Genomic DNA, 15,889 nt, shown 5'->3' with positions numbered 1-15,889 from the left:
GCATGTTTTATTTAGAAAATAATTTGTATAATTGCAGACTTTAAAGTGCTAATTTGGCTGTAATTCGATGTGATTGGGGTCAGTGTGTTTACTATAGACAGCTTCGTCTGTGATTGTATCTGTTGGTTCTTACAGTGCTGTTCTCCAAATTTGTGAGCCACTTACACATTATCCTGATTGTGTATAACCTGCTAGACAAAAATTTATGTTATGCTCCCACAAAATTTTTCTTTTTTAAATATATATGTGTGTGTATGTATATATATGTAAAAAAATATATTGCAACATCTGTCATGATTTATATGAAGCCTAATCATTAACAGCTGCATTGCCCATAAATTATATGCAGCAGTCCTAGTGGTGAAATTGAGGCTGACAGTATAGCTTGAGGATTCTCATGAACAACAAGGCTGCGAAGGGAAAGGTACTTACATTTGAGAGAATTTGTTGATAGAAACAGCGCATCAGTCAGAGCACAAAGTCCGTGGTGCAGCCAGTCATGGCACCAGAGTGCCAAAATGCAGGTCTGTAACAGTATGGAAAGTGGGGAGGCAGAACAGGAGAGGTGGCCAACCAACACAGCAGAACTCACATTTGTAACTAGAGGACGTTTTAATTTCCTAACTAGACCAATTCCCTTTGTGAGCTTTTCTGCTAATTCTGTGTATTTTTAGGCAAGAAGATATTGTAGGTTTCCCAACAACTACACATTAATACAGGCAAAACAATGCAAGTACTGAGCTGAAAGTTTTATTAGTTACCATTATGTGACACTTCTGGCAGCCTTGTTAGGAGACAAGGCTGAAGTAGCTCTGATTTCTGAACTGCTGCTTTGGGCTTCAGTATAAAAGGGCACTGAGAAAACTGACCTTTAAGGATCAAGGTTAAGATATATCCAAGATGCATAATGGGGGAGCCCAATTTTCTGTTCTCTCTATGGTTCAATCTAGCACTTCAGAAAAAAAGTGGACTTCATTTTAAGCTATACCATTGAATATGTATGTAAGATTGTTTAGCATGCATAATTTTAGACCGAGTTGTTTTGTCTGTAGTGCACCTCAAAACTTGATGCATCATGTCTTGGTTTATACGCAGGTACATTCGTTAAAACTTGCACTTGAAGGCGTGGAGAAGGAAAGGGATTTCTACTTTGGCAAATTAAGGGAGATTGAACTTCTCTGCCAGGAACACGGGGGAGAGAATAATGATCTTGTCAATCGGCTAATGGAAGTCCTTTATGCTTCAGAAGAACATGTAAGTTCAAGCTTAATGTTTTTCATTTCAACAAAAAAGCTTAATTTCATAAAAAATTATTGGTACAGTATTGAGTCATGTCCTATATTTAGGTCAGCAGAAGTGTAGCAGCTAGGATTTCCATGACTTCTCCCCCCAAAAAGGAAGTTTGCATTTGCAAACAGCAGGCTTTTCAGCTTGGGGAAAGGATTCCTTTTCCCTGGTTTTCAGTGTAGGTTTTGTATTCTGGGCTTGCTGATGTTGATCTGAAAGGGGAGGGTCTGTGTCACAATTATAAATTGACTTCATATGGTTCTGAGCCTCAATTTTGTTTTTTCATCTTCCCCCTGTGTGCATAAATTCTTTTACTTGTGTTCTTTAATGTGTTGAAAATCACAGAAATTCTGGCAGAGGTGCTTCCGGTGTCTACAGCTGCGAATCTTCTCTAGCCCATGTGGCAGTGTTGGAATATGTATGGTACAGGTTGCCAAGTACATGATTATATCATATCTACAGAGATAATGCTCTTTAGCATTTTTTATCCTCTTGCTATAGGCAAAATTCTTCCTTGTGCAAACGCAATAATCCTCTATTAGCAAAATTTCAGAAATGTATTGTCTGCAAGATTAGGCAAGAATGTCATTGCGTCTTAGTGTTGTGGACACTGAACAAAGCAAGAAGCAGCAAAGGGTGCTGGTTAAATTCCTCTGAGACATTCAGGGATAATGATTCAGTGAAGATTTAGCTGAACTACTCCCATTCATGTTAACTAAATCCTTGTATGGATTGTACTGACAATTGACCCTTCATCCTTCATTGGATGATGGCTTTGGCTCCAGAGTGTATAAGCATCAACTTAATCTCTTGGCAACACTGTGGCACCATAGGCTGTCTTATATCTGTTTCCAGAAAGCTGTTGCAGCAGTAGTCAACTGACTTAAAATTTTATATAAGTAGTGCAGAAGGAACTACTAATTCACGTGCTTTTCTAAAAAAGACTGATGTAGAGCATTAATGTTTGAAAGTTAGGTGCAAGAGGGCCACAAGCTTGCTGCTGACAGGGACCACTGCTTAGATGAGAAGTGACAGGGGAAAGAGGATGTGTTAAGTGGTGCAGGACAAGTGCTGGAGAGAAAAAGGAGGAGGAAACCATTATTTTCACAGGAATAAACAATAAGACAAATTTGCCAGGCATGTGATAACAGGGTGAAAGTGTTACATATATATGGTGGTCAGAGAAAATGTCTTCTGGATTCAAGAACAGTGATTTATTTATAAAGCAAAGCCATAAAAATCCCTCTTCTCCCCATACCCCTACCACATCTGTCTGTCTGTTGGCTTAAATAGCAAAGCGATTCCACAAGGAATGCATTTGTTGCTTTTCTTCCTGCAGTTTTCCTTACTGGCGAACACATTACAAAATTTTCTACAAAGTTTTCTACAAAAACTTCAGTCCATATCCTAGTGTTTTATCTGCTTCTTCCCTCCAACCCATTCCCTGTTTGCAATCATCATCTCTGCCTGCATGTGAACTACATACAACAACTGTGCCTTTATCTAAAAATGTGGTTGCAGTTGGGAGGCCGGGTATGTCACTTCAGCAGGAGAGCACTCTCTTTCAGAGAGGAATACAGAGGCCATTCCTCACACAATTTTTTTGTATCTTTTGGTGGAAGATTTGGTCTCCTCAGCTTAGCAGATGGACTGTAATTTGCTGTGGAAGGACCCCAATGCATTAGCACTAAATCAGAGACTGGCTTGGTCCTGATTCAGATCCTGCCTACTTTTTAGGTTGAGACCTTACTCTCTCATTGTCCTGCTTTGCCTTTCAGATCTGTTTTGTGGTTTTTTTCTCGCTGTCATGAATTTGACCCAAGTTAAATTCTTCATCTTGCATCATTTTGCAGGTTAATCCCTTGGTAGCAGCAGTTTGTCTTTCCCAGTCTCCAGCATGAGGCTGTTATGTGAATTGTGTGTAGAATTATTCAGAATGCAAGTGTAGACCATAGTCCCTATAAAAAGCATTCTCCAGAGGTTTGATTGTTGTAGTATTTCATTGAAGAGATTTTTACCAGGTTCATGTCTTGGAATGGGAGTGGGGCAAATATTTTTTTCAGAATTCCGATTCATAGTGTATTTTCAATCATGTCACTTCATAAGCTTCTGTTTAGCTTCATTCACTAAGGGCTAAATTTTTAAGACTGATCCATTTCTTCTTTTTTGTCTTGTCAGTTTTGGTGAGTTTGAGCAGCACAGATATCAGTCCATTTGAGTTCCTTGTCCATAGAGGCTCCCTTTTCTTTTCTCTGTTACGGTTCTGTTTTAAACCTCATCGTTATCTCTGCTTACCCAAGAGGGATGTAGTATCTGCTACTGTCACTTAACATTTGGCTGTAATCCACTGTAATTTTTAATTACAGATTACTCATTTGTAATCTTACTTCTTCATCAAAAACATCAGACTTGACAGAGAACAGTGCTAAAAAGGCTACATTTGGTTGGTGAGAAGACGTGGCTCCTAATTCTTAAGCTACGACTGCTGTAGACAGTGTCAGGATCTCAGTGTGTAAAGCATTTGGTCATATGGTATTACAGTAGGATAGCTTCAGATTGATGGACAAGAAGAGGCTATATGTGTAGTTATGAAACACACAGACATGTGGGTCTTGGCATAAAGCAGAAACTTGGGAAAGCTTTTGCTTTCCTACGTGAACTGTTCTGGTTCAGTTCATGTAGAATTTGGGTGAGTTGCTCACGTTTGATATCTCAGTTTCCCAGAGCAATTGCTCAAAATGCAGTTGGTTTGGTAACTTTCTGCTCTAGCAGCTACTCCTCTGCTGCTACTTTTGGAAAAAGACCCACTCTCCCCAACACCTGGTTTTCATAGTCTAGCTCTTCAATCTACAGGCACACCTGAATAGTTTGAGGCAGATGGATTTAAGGGTCAAAAGGGAGCACTTCTCAGCATGGGTGACAGAGATGACCATGGTCATGTGGCTCAAGCCAGAAATAAATGCTCTAAATAGATCTTCCACTACTTTCCTTATTAGGGGATGCTATTCAAGGAGATTCCACAGTCCCAAAGTAACTGGGCATAGTGACTCTTGTCTTTCCCATTTCATGTATTTGTACAAGCTATACATACTGAGAAGCATGTATCCCAGGTCTCAGAATGACTTCTGAGGGAGTCAGTGGCATAAGATTCACTATTTCCATCAAAGGTAGACCTGGCAAGAGAGGAGCCACCACTCCTCTTCAGAGCTGTGGAGTATATTCCCAAGCCAATTCCCATGGTTAGAGGCTTTTCCTATTGTATGAATGAAAAGGGGGCATGTATATGTGACCTATAAAGTCCACATGAGTGGGCTTTCTAATAGGGGTATCACATAAACTGGGCATACAGAGAGTCTGTGCAACATGTGCATTCCAGAGCAGATCACCTCAACACATAAGGAGGGTCAGGATAGATGGGGTTAAGGTAACATTGCTCATTAAACCAGCTTCAGTTTTCTCACCCTGCGAGGCAGGGCCACGTTCTCACAGCTGTCAGCTCCTCTCTGTGAAACTCTGTTCTCTGCAAGTCCCGCACCCTTGCAGCCCGTCACAGAAGTTGCAGTTTTTAGGTACTGTGCACAAAGCTGTTTTGACATGATGTACCTACTGTATGTAATAAGGGCATCGTTCCCCCCAAGGGGCCAAAAGGTGCTAAACTTCAGTTGTCCTGATCAATACGTGGCTTTTACCTGAAAATGGCACCTGAGTGATAGAGAGCTTGCTTTCAGTTGTAATTGGCCTGTTTCTGTTCGTGGCAAACAGCTGACTATTTCCATTGTATCAGCAACTATTAGGAGTCTTATTCTCCTGCTCTTGTCCTTTAGAAATACAAATATGTTATTGCCAGAAGCGAATTTGCTTATTTCATGAGCTGCTCTGGACTATTGTGGAAAAAGTCAAATCATGGCCTCACTTTTCTTTTGATTTTTGCCTCAAATTTGAAAACTTAGCAGTATCAATGTGTTCAAGTTTGTTGTTCAAGCCACTTGCTTCTAACGAAATTGCTGGGAGCCAGGAGAGTTCTGCACAGGTACTGGACTGGGGATGCACTTGAATGGCAGCTCAGTGTCTTGGAAAAGTGTTTTCCTTCAGAGCTGCCAACGGCAGAGTGGTACTAATGCAGGGCAGAGCATGTGCGAGAGGGATCTTTTCAGTGAACCATGCTGTGGAAAAATGGAAACCACTTGAGAGGAAAGCTGTAAATGCAGCTGTGCTTAATGGGAATCCAGAAGGAATGCTCTAAGGGTCAGCCAGACTTTCTGAACTCAGATAACATCCAGGTCAACTCAGGATACTAGGTCTGTTGTCTCTAACTTGGAAGTTGTTTCGAACTGATATCACCTTGAGTTGGATTTGTCTTCCGGTGGAAATGTATATTCAGAGGGACAGCTTTGGTGCATAAGAAGCATTTGTAAATGGGAAGTGCTTATTTGGTGATTAGTGAATTTGGCAGTAGCTTTATAAATCAGTGAATACTGGACTCTTCCCCCCACCTCCCCAAGAAAATGTGTATGCAAGCCTTTGGGAGTTAGCATGGGTGTATTATTTTGGGGAAAGTAGAATGCCTGACCTCAAAAAGGAGGCTGTGTTTAATTTTTAAAGGAGGTGATAGCACAAGTGTCATGTCCATTTAGCGATATAAACCCAGAGTGAAGATTGTGTGAAAACCACAGCAAACAGGTTCAGAAAACCTTGGACAAACTGAAAATGGGAGGATATCAGTATTGTATGATACAGCATCTAACTGTTGGCATGTCACTGTCTAATTATTAAAAATGTTTGCTTACCAGAACAGATATCACTCAGAGATGTTGAAAGCTGACATTTTTTTCTAAGGAAATATCAGTACTGCATATGCCTCGATTAAAAGTAAAGTAAATGCATTTTATTGTAATACTACAAGAGACTGCTTTTCTTAGGTAACAGCCCCTTTTGTACTTACTTGCATGAAAATTATAAGTTAAGATTTGTGCTACAGTGAGCACCGTGGGGCAGGATTATATGAGGAGTGCTTTCTACTGAAGAATGTTTTGGGGTCTTTTTCTCCCTACAGGAGAGCCACACAGATGATCATGAAGGTGAAGAGCAAGTCCATGAACAGCCCCAGCAGCAGGATGAGTACTGACTCATGCAGCATCTCTGACAATTTTCGTTTTGTGTTAGAACTTTCTTCTGGAGAATGGAACATGTGCGGCCTCAAACTTGAAATCAGTTCACTCCCAGTCTGCCATTAACATTTATGTACCATAGTGAGTGCCAGCCAACCACTGCATTCTGTACCAATACTTTGCCAAGATGCATTTGCAGACGTCCTCTTTCAGTGTATCTTCCCAAGAGGTTGTAGGGCTACATCACCTACTGTACATCACTGCAACTTCACCACTTGGCTGCTTGAGATTTGTTCTGCTCTTTAAAAATATATATATTTATTTTTTTTCTTTTTTGTCTTAAGTATGATACACTTGTAACTTGTTCTAACATATTTATATTGGCATTTTGTGTGGCAAGAAGTTCCGTACCACTAGCTGTGTTTCTCACTTTGTGGTGCTTTCGCGTTTTCTAGTACATCTGCCTTGGGGCATAAATTTGGTCAAACAATTGGAATAAAGGGATACAGTGGATGTCATACTCAAGCCATAACGATGAGGTGTGTTGTGGAAGAAAATGCTCATGTTGCTCATGTTTATTCCTTTCCTGCCTTCACAGGCAGAGCATCTGTTTCAATGGGAGATTTAAACCCCTATGTTAGAAAGCTGCGTGGTATGTTTTTTGGCTTATTTCTGGAGAAACAGATATCCACTTAAGTTTTTTGAAAACTCTCCCAGTTTCGTGACTAGTAAACAGACATTTCCCAGCTTTTCTTCCTTCCTGAGGAATCCAGTCCCAGCTCCAACTGCAGCTCTGCCTCCGCAGAGCTCAGTGCTGATGGAGGAGAGAAATCTCCTTGACACAAGTATAGCTGCAGGACATGATTTCTGCCATCATCCTTGGCTTCCCACCCCTCAGAAAAGGACAAAGTAGGCCAGCCATTTCTTTTTGCTTTCTTTCTCCCCTCCACTGCCCCATCCATAAAAGTATGGAAGACAGAAATTTTCTCACTAGTGCAAGGTATGGGGAAAAACCAGCAACAGCACTAGCCATGAACCCCTCCCCAAACCCTATGTAAGTGAGTCGTGGACACCTCACGGGTTTGAGGCTGCTTCCAAAGCATGGAGAGGCAGTGAGGAGTCCTGGAGACAGGGCACACGTAAGAGGGGGACCATCTAACATAAGGGGACAGAGCAGCTTCTGCTCTGGGCTGACCTTCCTTCATCAAGGCCCTGGAGATGTCTGCAGTGAGAGTGTTCCCTTCCAGTGCGGTCCCATGACCCTGTTCTAAATGATGGTATTTTATAAACAGTGGTATCTTGGAGTATATAAAGCATTCCTCGTTCTTCTCATAAAACTGCGTCTCTCTGATTATTTAATGCTTGGTATTCTTGGTTTCTCACTTGATCTTCTGAACTGGAGATTGCTATGCTGATTTAGCAGGTACGTGGAAATCCCATCCCAATTGGCATTCACTGAAAAACTCCAAAGCTTGTTGAACAGCTAAATCATTTTAGATGTTCATAGGCTCCTAAAGTGTACGTTCCCAGCTTATGGTTCCATGGAAAGGTTTTCAATTAATCAACCCTCGGGCACACACAAGCACGACACATGCAGTTTTCCATTCCTAATCAATCTTTTGCAGCTAAGTGGCTCTTAGTTAAATGTGAGAACCCTGCTGTTGTGTTGCACCACCGAAAATATATAAAATACTGTTAAGCACTAGAACAGGTATTTCCAGTTCCTTAATCCTCCCCCTGCACAACAGAAGAGTTTCTGGACCCTGCAGGCTGAAGTTTTGCCAGCCCTGCAATCCAGTACTGACTTCACATCCTACTTAGTGATGAAGTCAAAGTACTTGCAACCTGCAGGCCAGCACTTTCCTCTCCCATTTCAATTGGTTGAAAATAAGGTCTGGTTTAATTATTTAAAAAATGTGTATATTCCAAAATAAGTATTTCCAAGAATCACCACAATGGGGGAATTGTCATTTTTGTTGTATTTGTGTTTATTAGAACATATGTACTTATTACAATTGTCATTGTAATAAATGGTAGTTCTTCATAATACTGTTGAAGAGCAGTTACTAATTTTTTTTCCAGATTCCAGAATGTCCTTTAACCTATACGGGATCTCTGATGGGGCAAGGAGTTTGGGATCAGGCTATAAACTTAATTTCATCAGCATCAGTCTCTGCTTACTGCCATTCATCCTTCTGCTAATACTTGAGCAGATGCATGGAGAGCACTTCAAGGGAAAACATTTTTCTAAAGGTGCAAATGGTTGGGGTTGCTGAGCTCCCCGAACAATTCATAGGCTGTTGTGCCTCTCTCCTCTTCTCTCTTTTGAAGCATGTATTAAAAAAAAAAAAAAAAAAAAAAGAAAATTTTTAAAAAAGCTGCACTTAATTTCCTGAAAATTCCTCATATCCTGTTTCTAATCAGAGGACCATAGCCCTCTCACTGCTTGTATCAAGGGCAGAGTGACTGATGTAGGGAGCTGGGGCAGTGAAATACCTTGAGGGCACTAGAAATTTGGCTGTGCTGAGGGGAGAGCAGTGTTCTGAAAGGGGAAAGAGTTGTCCTTTTCCCCCCACCCCCTGTGAGTAACCCATTCTTCTGTTATGGTTTTAATATGCATTTGTAATTACCTTTACTAAATAGCACACCATAAAGCTTTGGTTATATATTAAATGTAAACTGAAAGGAATGTAAACATATGTATTGTTAATTATAAATAGATAAGTAATGGCATAATAGATACAAAAAAGGTCTTATTCAGATGTATCAGTCATTTTACATTATCCACAAATTGTCGCATGATAGAGTAGATTTTTGTCTGAATATGTGAATAACTTGACTTGCGTTTATCTTTTTACATATTTAATAAAAAAATATATGTTAAAATCTGTCTAGCTCTAGAGACTATTCAGAACATTCTAAAGTAATACTTTTCTGGATAAAATACATATTTTTGATTCATCAGGGACTGCATATGGGAGCAGGAAGAAAAAGGCAGCTGCGTTAAAAAACCAAAAGTTCACTTATCCTGTGTGTGTGTGGGTAGCATCTGTTTCCCCAAGAGCTCAGCAACTGCATCCCCTTCTATAAATCAAAAAGAAAATGCCTGTATGCCTGTGCATGTAAACAGCACATTTTTCTTTATGGTAAATGCTTTTGGATTTCAGAGTACTAAATCTCTTGTGTATCAGTTTTGATACAACAGCAAAACTGGCAGCAGCCAGGAGGTGAAGAGAGTACTACAGCAAGGGCACTGAAACTCCCAGTGGACTTTCCTGCAGTGGCCAAGTATTCAAGGATGAATCTTCAGTGCAGTACCTAAAACCTGCCTGCGTTTCAGATTAAAGTATTAGGCTTTTTGGAATAAAAGGGGGGAAACTTCATTGTAATTCTCACTGCTCTGATCTTTTGTAGCATGAGCAATGTTGCCACAGTAGTTGCTGCTCAATCTCCGAGGCTTCGAGCCTTGGCTCAGGACCCCTTTGTGCCATGGTTGTGTGCCACCAGCCTGGGCCCCACTGCTATCAGGTATTCCTGGGGCTGAGGCCAAATTTTTGCTTAGCCCCGCTCAGGGAAGGTTTCTAATAGAGGGGGTAGGATGAAGCAGGGATAGAGGAGCCCATTTCCAACCCAGGTGTTCAAACCTGGGAGAGCTGCTCTTTTGAGTTGCTTTTTGTAAGACTTGGTGGGGAGGCATGTCTTTGGGCTAGTGCAAATGTTCAAAAGCATAAAAAAGGTACCTATTTTCCTGTTCAAAACGTTCTGCCATAATGTTGCAACAAAAAAAAAAAATCTTTGTTAAGACTGTTAGGTCATCTACATAGTTATCTGACTTTGCAAAATAAATCTGTGACCATACCACCCTATGAGCAAAGCATTTTTATTCCTGTTCATTGAACCAGCTACCATCTAGAATGGCTAAAAACTCAATATATACACTGTGTAATACATGATTTCTTTTTATATATGTCTTTATAGAGATTGTAGTGACAAGTTCCTTTAAAAAGGAAAAATAAATTATTTGCCATGTTTTCATATAGAAGGTGAAAAACTCGGCCAGAGCTTAATGTCCTTAAAAAGTGACACTGTATTTCTCTTTAGAAAGGTACAAGTGCAGGCAGGTTGTGGTATTTCAAGTTTTATAATTTCATTTAATGAATATTTCAAAATACTCCATTACAGTGCATCAAATAGTGCTGCTTCTGTGACCCTTATTTCCAGCTGTTTCCTAATTAAGTGCAAGACAGACATAAAAGGGAAGCCTGTCCACAGAGTTTCTCCAGTACAACCAATTTAGAGGTAATTTTATTGTATTCTAATTCTTTTCTCATCAGAACGTCCTCCAGACACTTGTGATGGAAGGGTGAAATATAAACTTCCTTTATAAAGTAGGTGAGACTTTTATGTCTCTGGTATTGGATGTAGTATTTAATTCCATCAAACATTGACACTGTTGGGTGCATGCAACAACATTAAACTTGTCATTACCCTTCAACACAAACTGCCTTTTCTAGCAAACTTCATTAAATAACCAGCCTTCAGACTTATTCTGAGAGAGTCCTTAGGGAGTGCCTTGGTGGACACCCCACACTCCCTGGGCATCATGCAGGATAGGGGCATGCCTACCGCACCAGTGGGGAGGAAGGCTGGAAGATGTCTCTTGGAGCTGGACCACAGTAGTACCAAAGGGCACGGGAGCCTCCCTTCCCTGCAGGGCTCTTGGAAAAACCTCTGACTCTGCATTAACAGGATGACCGGTCACCTCTGCCCAACTCAAAGCTTAAGCTGCTTGAACTGTGACTGTAGTCTCATGTTCATTTGGGGGGTGGGACCCTCAACATGCTCATTTGGTAGGTGGAACATGCATACTTTCAAATCACGAGAAACCTTCCCAGTCGGTGTGGATTTCTGCTTTGTGATGAGGGGAAGCTGATGTGCAGGCCTGTCCCCTGGCACCCAGGAAGGGCTGCCCGGGGAAATCACCTGCTGATGTTGTGGGAGGACAACTCCTGTAACAGGCAGCACCAGCTTAAATTGAAGCTGTTCATATGACTGGTCAGTGCTCAGCTGAAAATACTAATAGGAGCTACTGATATAAGGGTAAGTTAACAAGGGGGGGGGGGAAGAATGATCAGGCTAGTGATAAACCCAGAGAAATGGTCTAAGAACTGAAAAAGGTGAACTTAAGCCTTAGCAGCTCAACAATTGTGCTTTTACCTGGCTTCTGGCAAGCAAAATAGTTAATAAATATGCCAGTCTGTCAATCACATCCCTCTGTGCAAAAAATGTAATCTCATGCTTACCTTGGGGAATGGACAGATTGTTTCATTAGTGCTTCAAGACCACAAAGTCCCTCTGGCTAGGGCAGCATATGAAAAGAGATGAAACTCAAATTCTTACTCCTTCCTCCAAGGCATGCAGAAAACCTACATGTATCGTAGATGAAGTGAGCAGTTTACATCTGCATGCAAATGTGTAACGTTTGAAAAAAAAAAAAAAAAAGCTCTTCTTGTTTTTTTTTCTTTTGTCATTTTCTAAACCCACAAGAATTTGCTTCAAGCACACAGGCAAATAATGGTTTGTTTTGCATTTTGCACTCATACATGATGTTTGACCTAAACTAGTTTTGCAGTGAAATGTGTGAATCTTTGAAGGTTTGCTGGCCAAATTTATTTTCAGCTGGTTACCTTTGTAGAGTATATTGCTCGTTGATACTGAAATATCAACAATGTGCTTGTTACTGCCTAGGAAATAAATATAAAGGTCAACTGCTGCTGTACAGAGCCTGCATTTCTGACAGATACAGGTCAGCTGAGACTCATCTTAATGCTGAGAATGGGAAAAAAAATGTACATTTCAAAAACACTTTACCCATAGCTTTCTCAGCTCATTCTCTTGTCTTCACACATTCATTTGAGGTGAGGAAAAGACTGAATGTGCATAAGCCTTTCAGGAGGTTGTATGGAAGAAATGAGTTGTGAGAAAATAAATACGGAAAATGAAGCAGGCACAGATGTCTGAGTGAGAAGGACATACAGGGAGTGTTTGCATTGCTGGAGTCCCACTGGTGACTAGGCTGGGCGAAACCAGTGCTGGTTATAAACCACCAAGAAGCTTATGTAACCTGGCATGAATTTATCCAGGACTTTGGACAAAATGGCAAGGAGGAGGAAGACAAAAGCTTCAGAGAGGCCAGTAACACAGCATTAGTGTTAGAAGAGAATAAATGTTAGCAGCAGAACAACTTGGTAAACACTTCTCTGCTGGACAGGAATCTTCCTCTGAGATGAAGCATCTTGCTGCATAGCTCATTGTCGCAGTGGTTCAGATATCTGTACTGTTCTATTCTTTGGTTATTTTGATCAGATTAATTCCAACTGTTTATCACATCAGAAGAGTTGCAGATCTCCACGTAAGTGTTACAGTCTGATCATAGTGCAGGTGTTCACTCTTGGATGCGTTTCTTCAGGGAAAAGATGTAAATGTTCAAGTGCTCACTCAGCTGCCTACCCTAAAGAGAAATCATGGAGATTAGCAGCCTGTTTGGTACGTGCTTCACAATTCACTGCCTCTCCTTTCCCAGTCAGAGGGGGGAGGACCCAACCACAGTCCTCGTGTACTTGGGGACCTACAAGTACGCAAGGACCTGCAAGTATTCAAGCAAGAGAGCTGTGGTCCTTACATTCCTCTTGCATCACACCAATGGGAAGTTAATTTGCTACAGACCAGATTCACAGATGACATAAACCGTGATGGAGCTGGGCCCTCTCAGTCAATAGTGAACTTTGACCAGGTATTTCCATTCTGACCCTCACCAGTTGGCCCATATTGATGCTGGGGTAGACTCTACTATGACACCAGTGTCTGCTGACAAGTCTTCTTTCAAAGAAAATCCTTACATCCCAATGGTGGGTCTTAAAGAATGCTGAACAACTCCCTCTGAAATGAGATTTTTGCTATGCTAGGTATTTTATCTAAAAGCAAATCCCCATGAAAACACTTGCTAAAGGATTATTTGACAATTTAGAGAAGAGGGCATCAGCAAAGTAAAAATGAATTTAAGCAGTAAGTCAGATGACAATAAATGACAAGTCTGAGATCTAGCAGACACAAAAATGCACTGGTAAGACTGATGAACTGGAAAACTGTTCATGTCTCTAGCTTGAGAGATGCTAACACAGGGCCAAGAAAAGATTAGAAATTAAACACCTATTTTGCCCGCAGATTCAAAGCAAAGTTGGCCTTATTTTGTTAATTCTATTCATGGCACTTTGCATTTTACCTTGCTAGTTTTTCAGTCAGGTAACCTCAGGAAGAAGAAAGGCCAAAAAAAGGGGTGGGAGTGTTCATGCCACGTGGGTCAGCTGCTACATAAAACCAGTCCATAAATATTCTGATTGTGATGGGTTTAAAGCCAAAACCATTTGGGTACATTGGAACAATTCAAGTCATTGAAGTTGTTGCAAAAAGGCATTGCCTGTAATAAACTGACTTTTAACTTTAGACTAAATAAAAAAACACAAAAAAAAAACACCCTAATTGAACTTTCAGACTCCCAGACACCGCCCCATCTAGAAACTGCTCCCAGACCCCATCTTCCTGCCCACCCCAGGGCAGCTCTTCTGTGGCTGCTTCGGAGGCACCCGCTCACCACGCAGACCCCGTAGTGCACATGGGCGGCCGTGACCAGGGCGGTGAACACGGCAAGAACAGCTTCTTCCATCCAGCCCAGCAGCCCGGAGATGGCTGCGTACACCACCAGTGCCAGCGGCAACAGGAACCAGTGGAAAAGCTCCGGCTGGGTGCCGCTCATCTGGCAGATGATCACCTTGCACTGTTGGAGCAAAAGGGGCCAGGTGAGAAGTGCTGGGTCAGTCCCAGGGGTCCAAGTAAAAGTACATCCATTTTCTCTGTGGGTTGCTTTGGATGAGGGGAAAACAAGGCTAGAGTTCAAAATGAGGCTTGTTTCTGATGAGAAGATTACCATAGGTGCATCTTTGTGCCTCACTGTGAGTCCTAAAGGACATTATTACAAGAAATTTAAAATACACACTTTTCTAGAGACAGTGTTATGACACACTCGATAAGCTGAAGCACATCTTCACAAAAGGGGAGTTTGTTTGCCACCTTATGTTTTTACAGAGGCTCGTAAAGTCGTGATCCCAAATCAAATGTGCCACCACTTAATCACTGGGAGAGCATAATGGTATTTTAATCACATGGCATGACAGAAATGTCTTCTGCTTCATTGTATAGAAGGGAGGGAATACAATATATGACACTTTCAAATCCTGTTTTTCTTTTCTAGCACTCCTTCATGTACTAAAACACCATTTTCTTGGCTCAGTCATGGCAGCGGATTCCCTGGAGATGTAGTTGGGGGCCCACGGAAAGGGATCCCACTCAGAATGACGGAAAAAATGAATATGTGGTGCATGATTTAACTGAAAGCAATTAGCTTAATTCTACTGAGTTCTTGAATCCTAATGAGATGAACTCACTTGAAGTTCAGCATTTTAAAACCAGTTAAGCACACCGAAGTGTTTTGCCTGGTTTAGGCTCCTTAAGAAATGTGTCTCATACACACAATGCCCTTTACAAAAATAAAAAGGAACTTAGGCACATCAGAAATATTTTACCCATTTAAGTTTCACTCAAAATTGAAATGTGGTTAAAAATAGATTTTATGTATCCTGAGAAAAGTAGAAGAATGAAAAACTCATTCCCTGTGCAGTTGCCTGAAATCTTATGACAGCAGCAGTAGGAGTCTGACCATAGGGAAAAAATACTGGCTTTACTGCCCGTTCTGTTCAAGCTGAAGAATGCAAAAATAAACCATGAAAAAATAATTAACTTTCAATAATGAAAGAAGTAAGCATTTGTACCTCAGGTTAATATTTGCACTTACAATGCATTCTCAGTATTGATTGTGAATTTTTTTAATACCACTAGTTTTATGGGTCCTTTGGGAATCATTCCAGAGGGTATCAGAAATTGCTAAAGCAATCTATATGCTATAATTTTTCTGCTAAATAATTGCACCTGTCCAGAGGTTGAATTTCACATTGTTTTAAACCATTAGTATACCATGCTAAGTACAGTACTGGATAAAGATCGCTTATTAATATTTGGAGCAATTCACCTTCAGTGTATCACAGGACTGCAAAATGGACTATGCTCTCCGATCCTCCCTCAATTCCTTTTTCCCCTTGGTCCTGAAGCACTGACTGACACTACAAGTGAGGCAAAAACAGCATTAGGAGATGAAAGCACTGGTGTCTGAACAGGGAAATGGGAAAGAAGAGGTAAGGGACTGTGCCCTGTGCTTTTCCATCCCCCTCGCCTATGCCTTTCAATGCTTCCCTGGCCCTGCTGAAGTTAATCCTCTAGTGGCTGTGGTTTGTGCCCCTGAATAGGACCTTAATGTCTTCTCCCTTAACCATTTTCCCTGGAAACATTCCTCAAGAAGCATCTCATGAGTCTGAGCTGCTCCA

General features: G+C 41.1%; 2 protein-coding genes across 8 annotated transcripts in view; one reads left to right on the top strand and one right to left on the bottom strand.

Moving 5' to 3' along the window:
• The window catches only part of MAPRE2 (microtubule associated protein RP/EB family member 2), a 100,637-nt gene extending 92,195 nt beyond the window's left edge, over positions 1-8,442 (top strand). For all 3 annotated transcript variants that reach the window (XM_064654018.1, XM_064654017.1, XM_064654024.1), the window contains 2 exons: positions 1,096-1,254; positions 6,341-8,442. In XM_064654018.1, coding sequence (XP_064510088.1) covers positions 1,096-1,254; positions 6,341-6,412 — 231 coding nt within the window. In that variant the 3' untranslated portion in view covers positions 6,413-8,442. The remainder of the gene's footprint in view (positions 1-1,095; positions 1,255-6,340) is intronic.
• A 334-nt stretch (positions 8,443-8,776) lies between these two features.
• LOC135413853 (ethanolaminephosphotransferase 1-like) overlaps positions 8,777-15,889 on the bottom strand; it is a 58,279-nt gene continuing 51,166 nt past the window's right edge. For 3 of the 5 annotated variants that reach the window (XM_064654014.1, XM_064653997.1, XM_064654006.1), the window contains exons 9-10: positions 14,047-14,229; positions 8,777-12,906 (exon numbers count right to left, since the gene is read on the bottom strand). In XM_064654014.1, coding sequence (XP_064510084.1) covers positions 12,902-12,906; positions 14,047-14,229 — 188 coding nt within the window. In that variant the 3' untranslated portion in view covers positions 8,777-12,901. Of the gene's footprint in view, positions 12,907-14,002; positions 14,230-15,889 lie in introns of all 5 variants that reach the window. The other 2 variants (XM_064654000.1, XM_064654003.1) reach the window with 1 other exon arrangement.

This window comes from Pseudopipra pipra, chromosome 1 (assembly GCF_036250125.1).
Source record: "Pseudopipra pipra isolate bDixPip1 chromosome 1, bDixPip1.hap1, whole genome shotgun sequence".
Taxonomy (NCBI): domain Eukaryota; kingdom Metazoa; phylum Chordata; class Aves; order Passeriformes; family Pipridae; genus Pseudopipra; species Pseudopipra pipra.
This window is presented reverse-complemented; position numbering and strand designations above follow the sequence as displayed.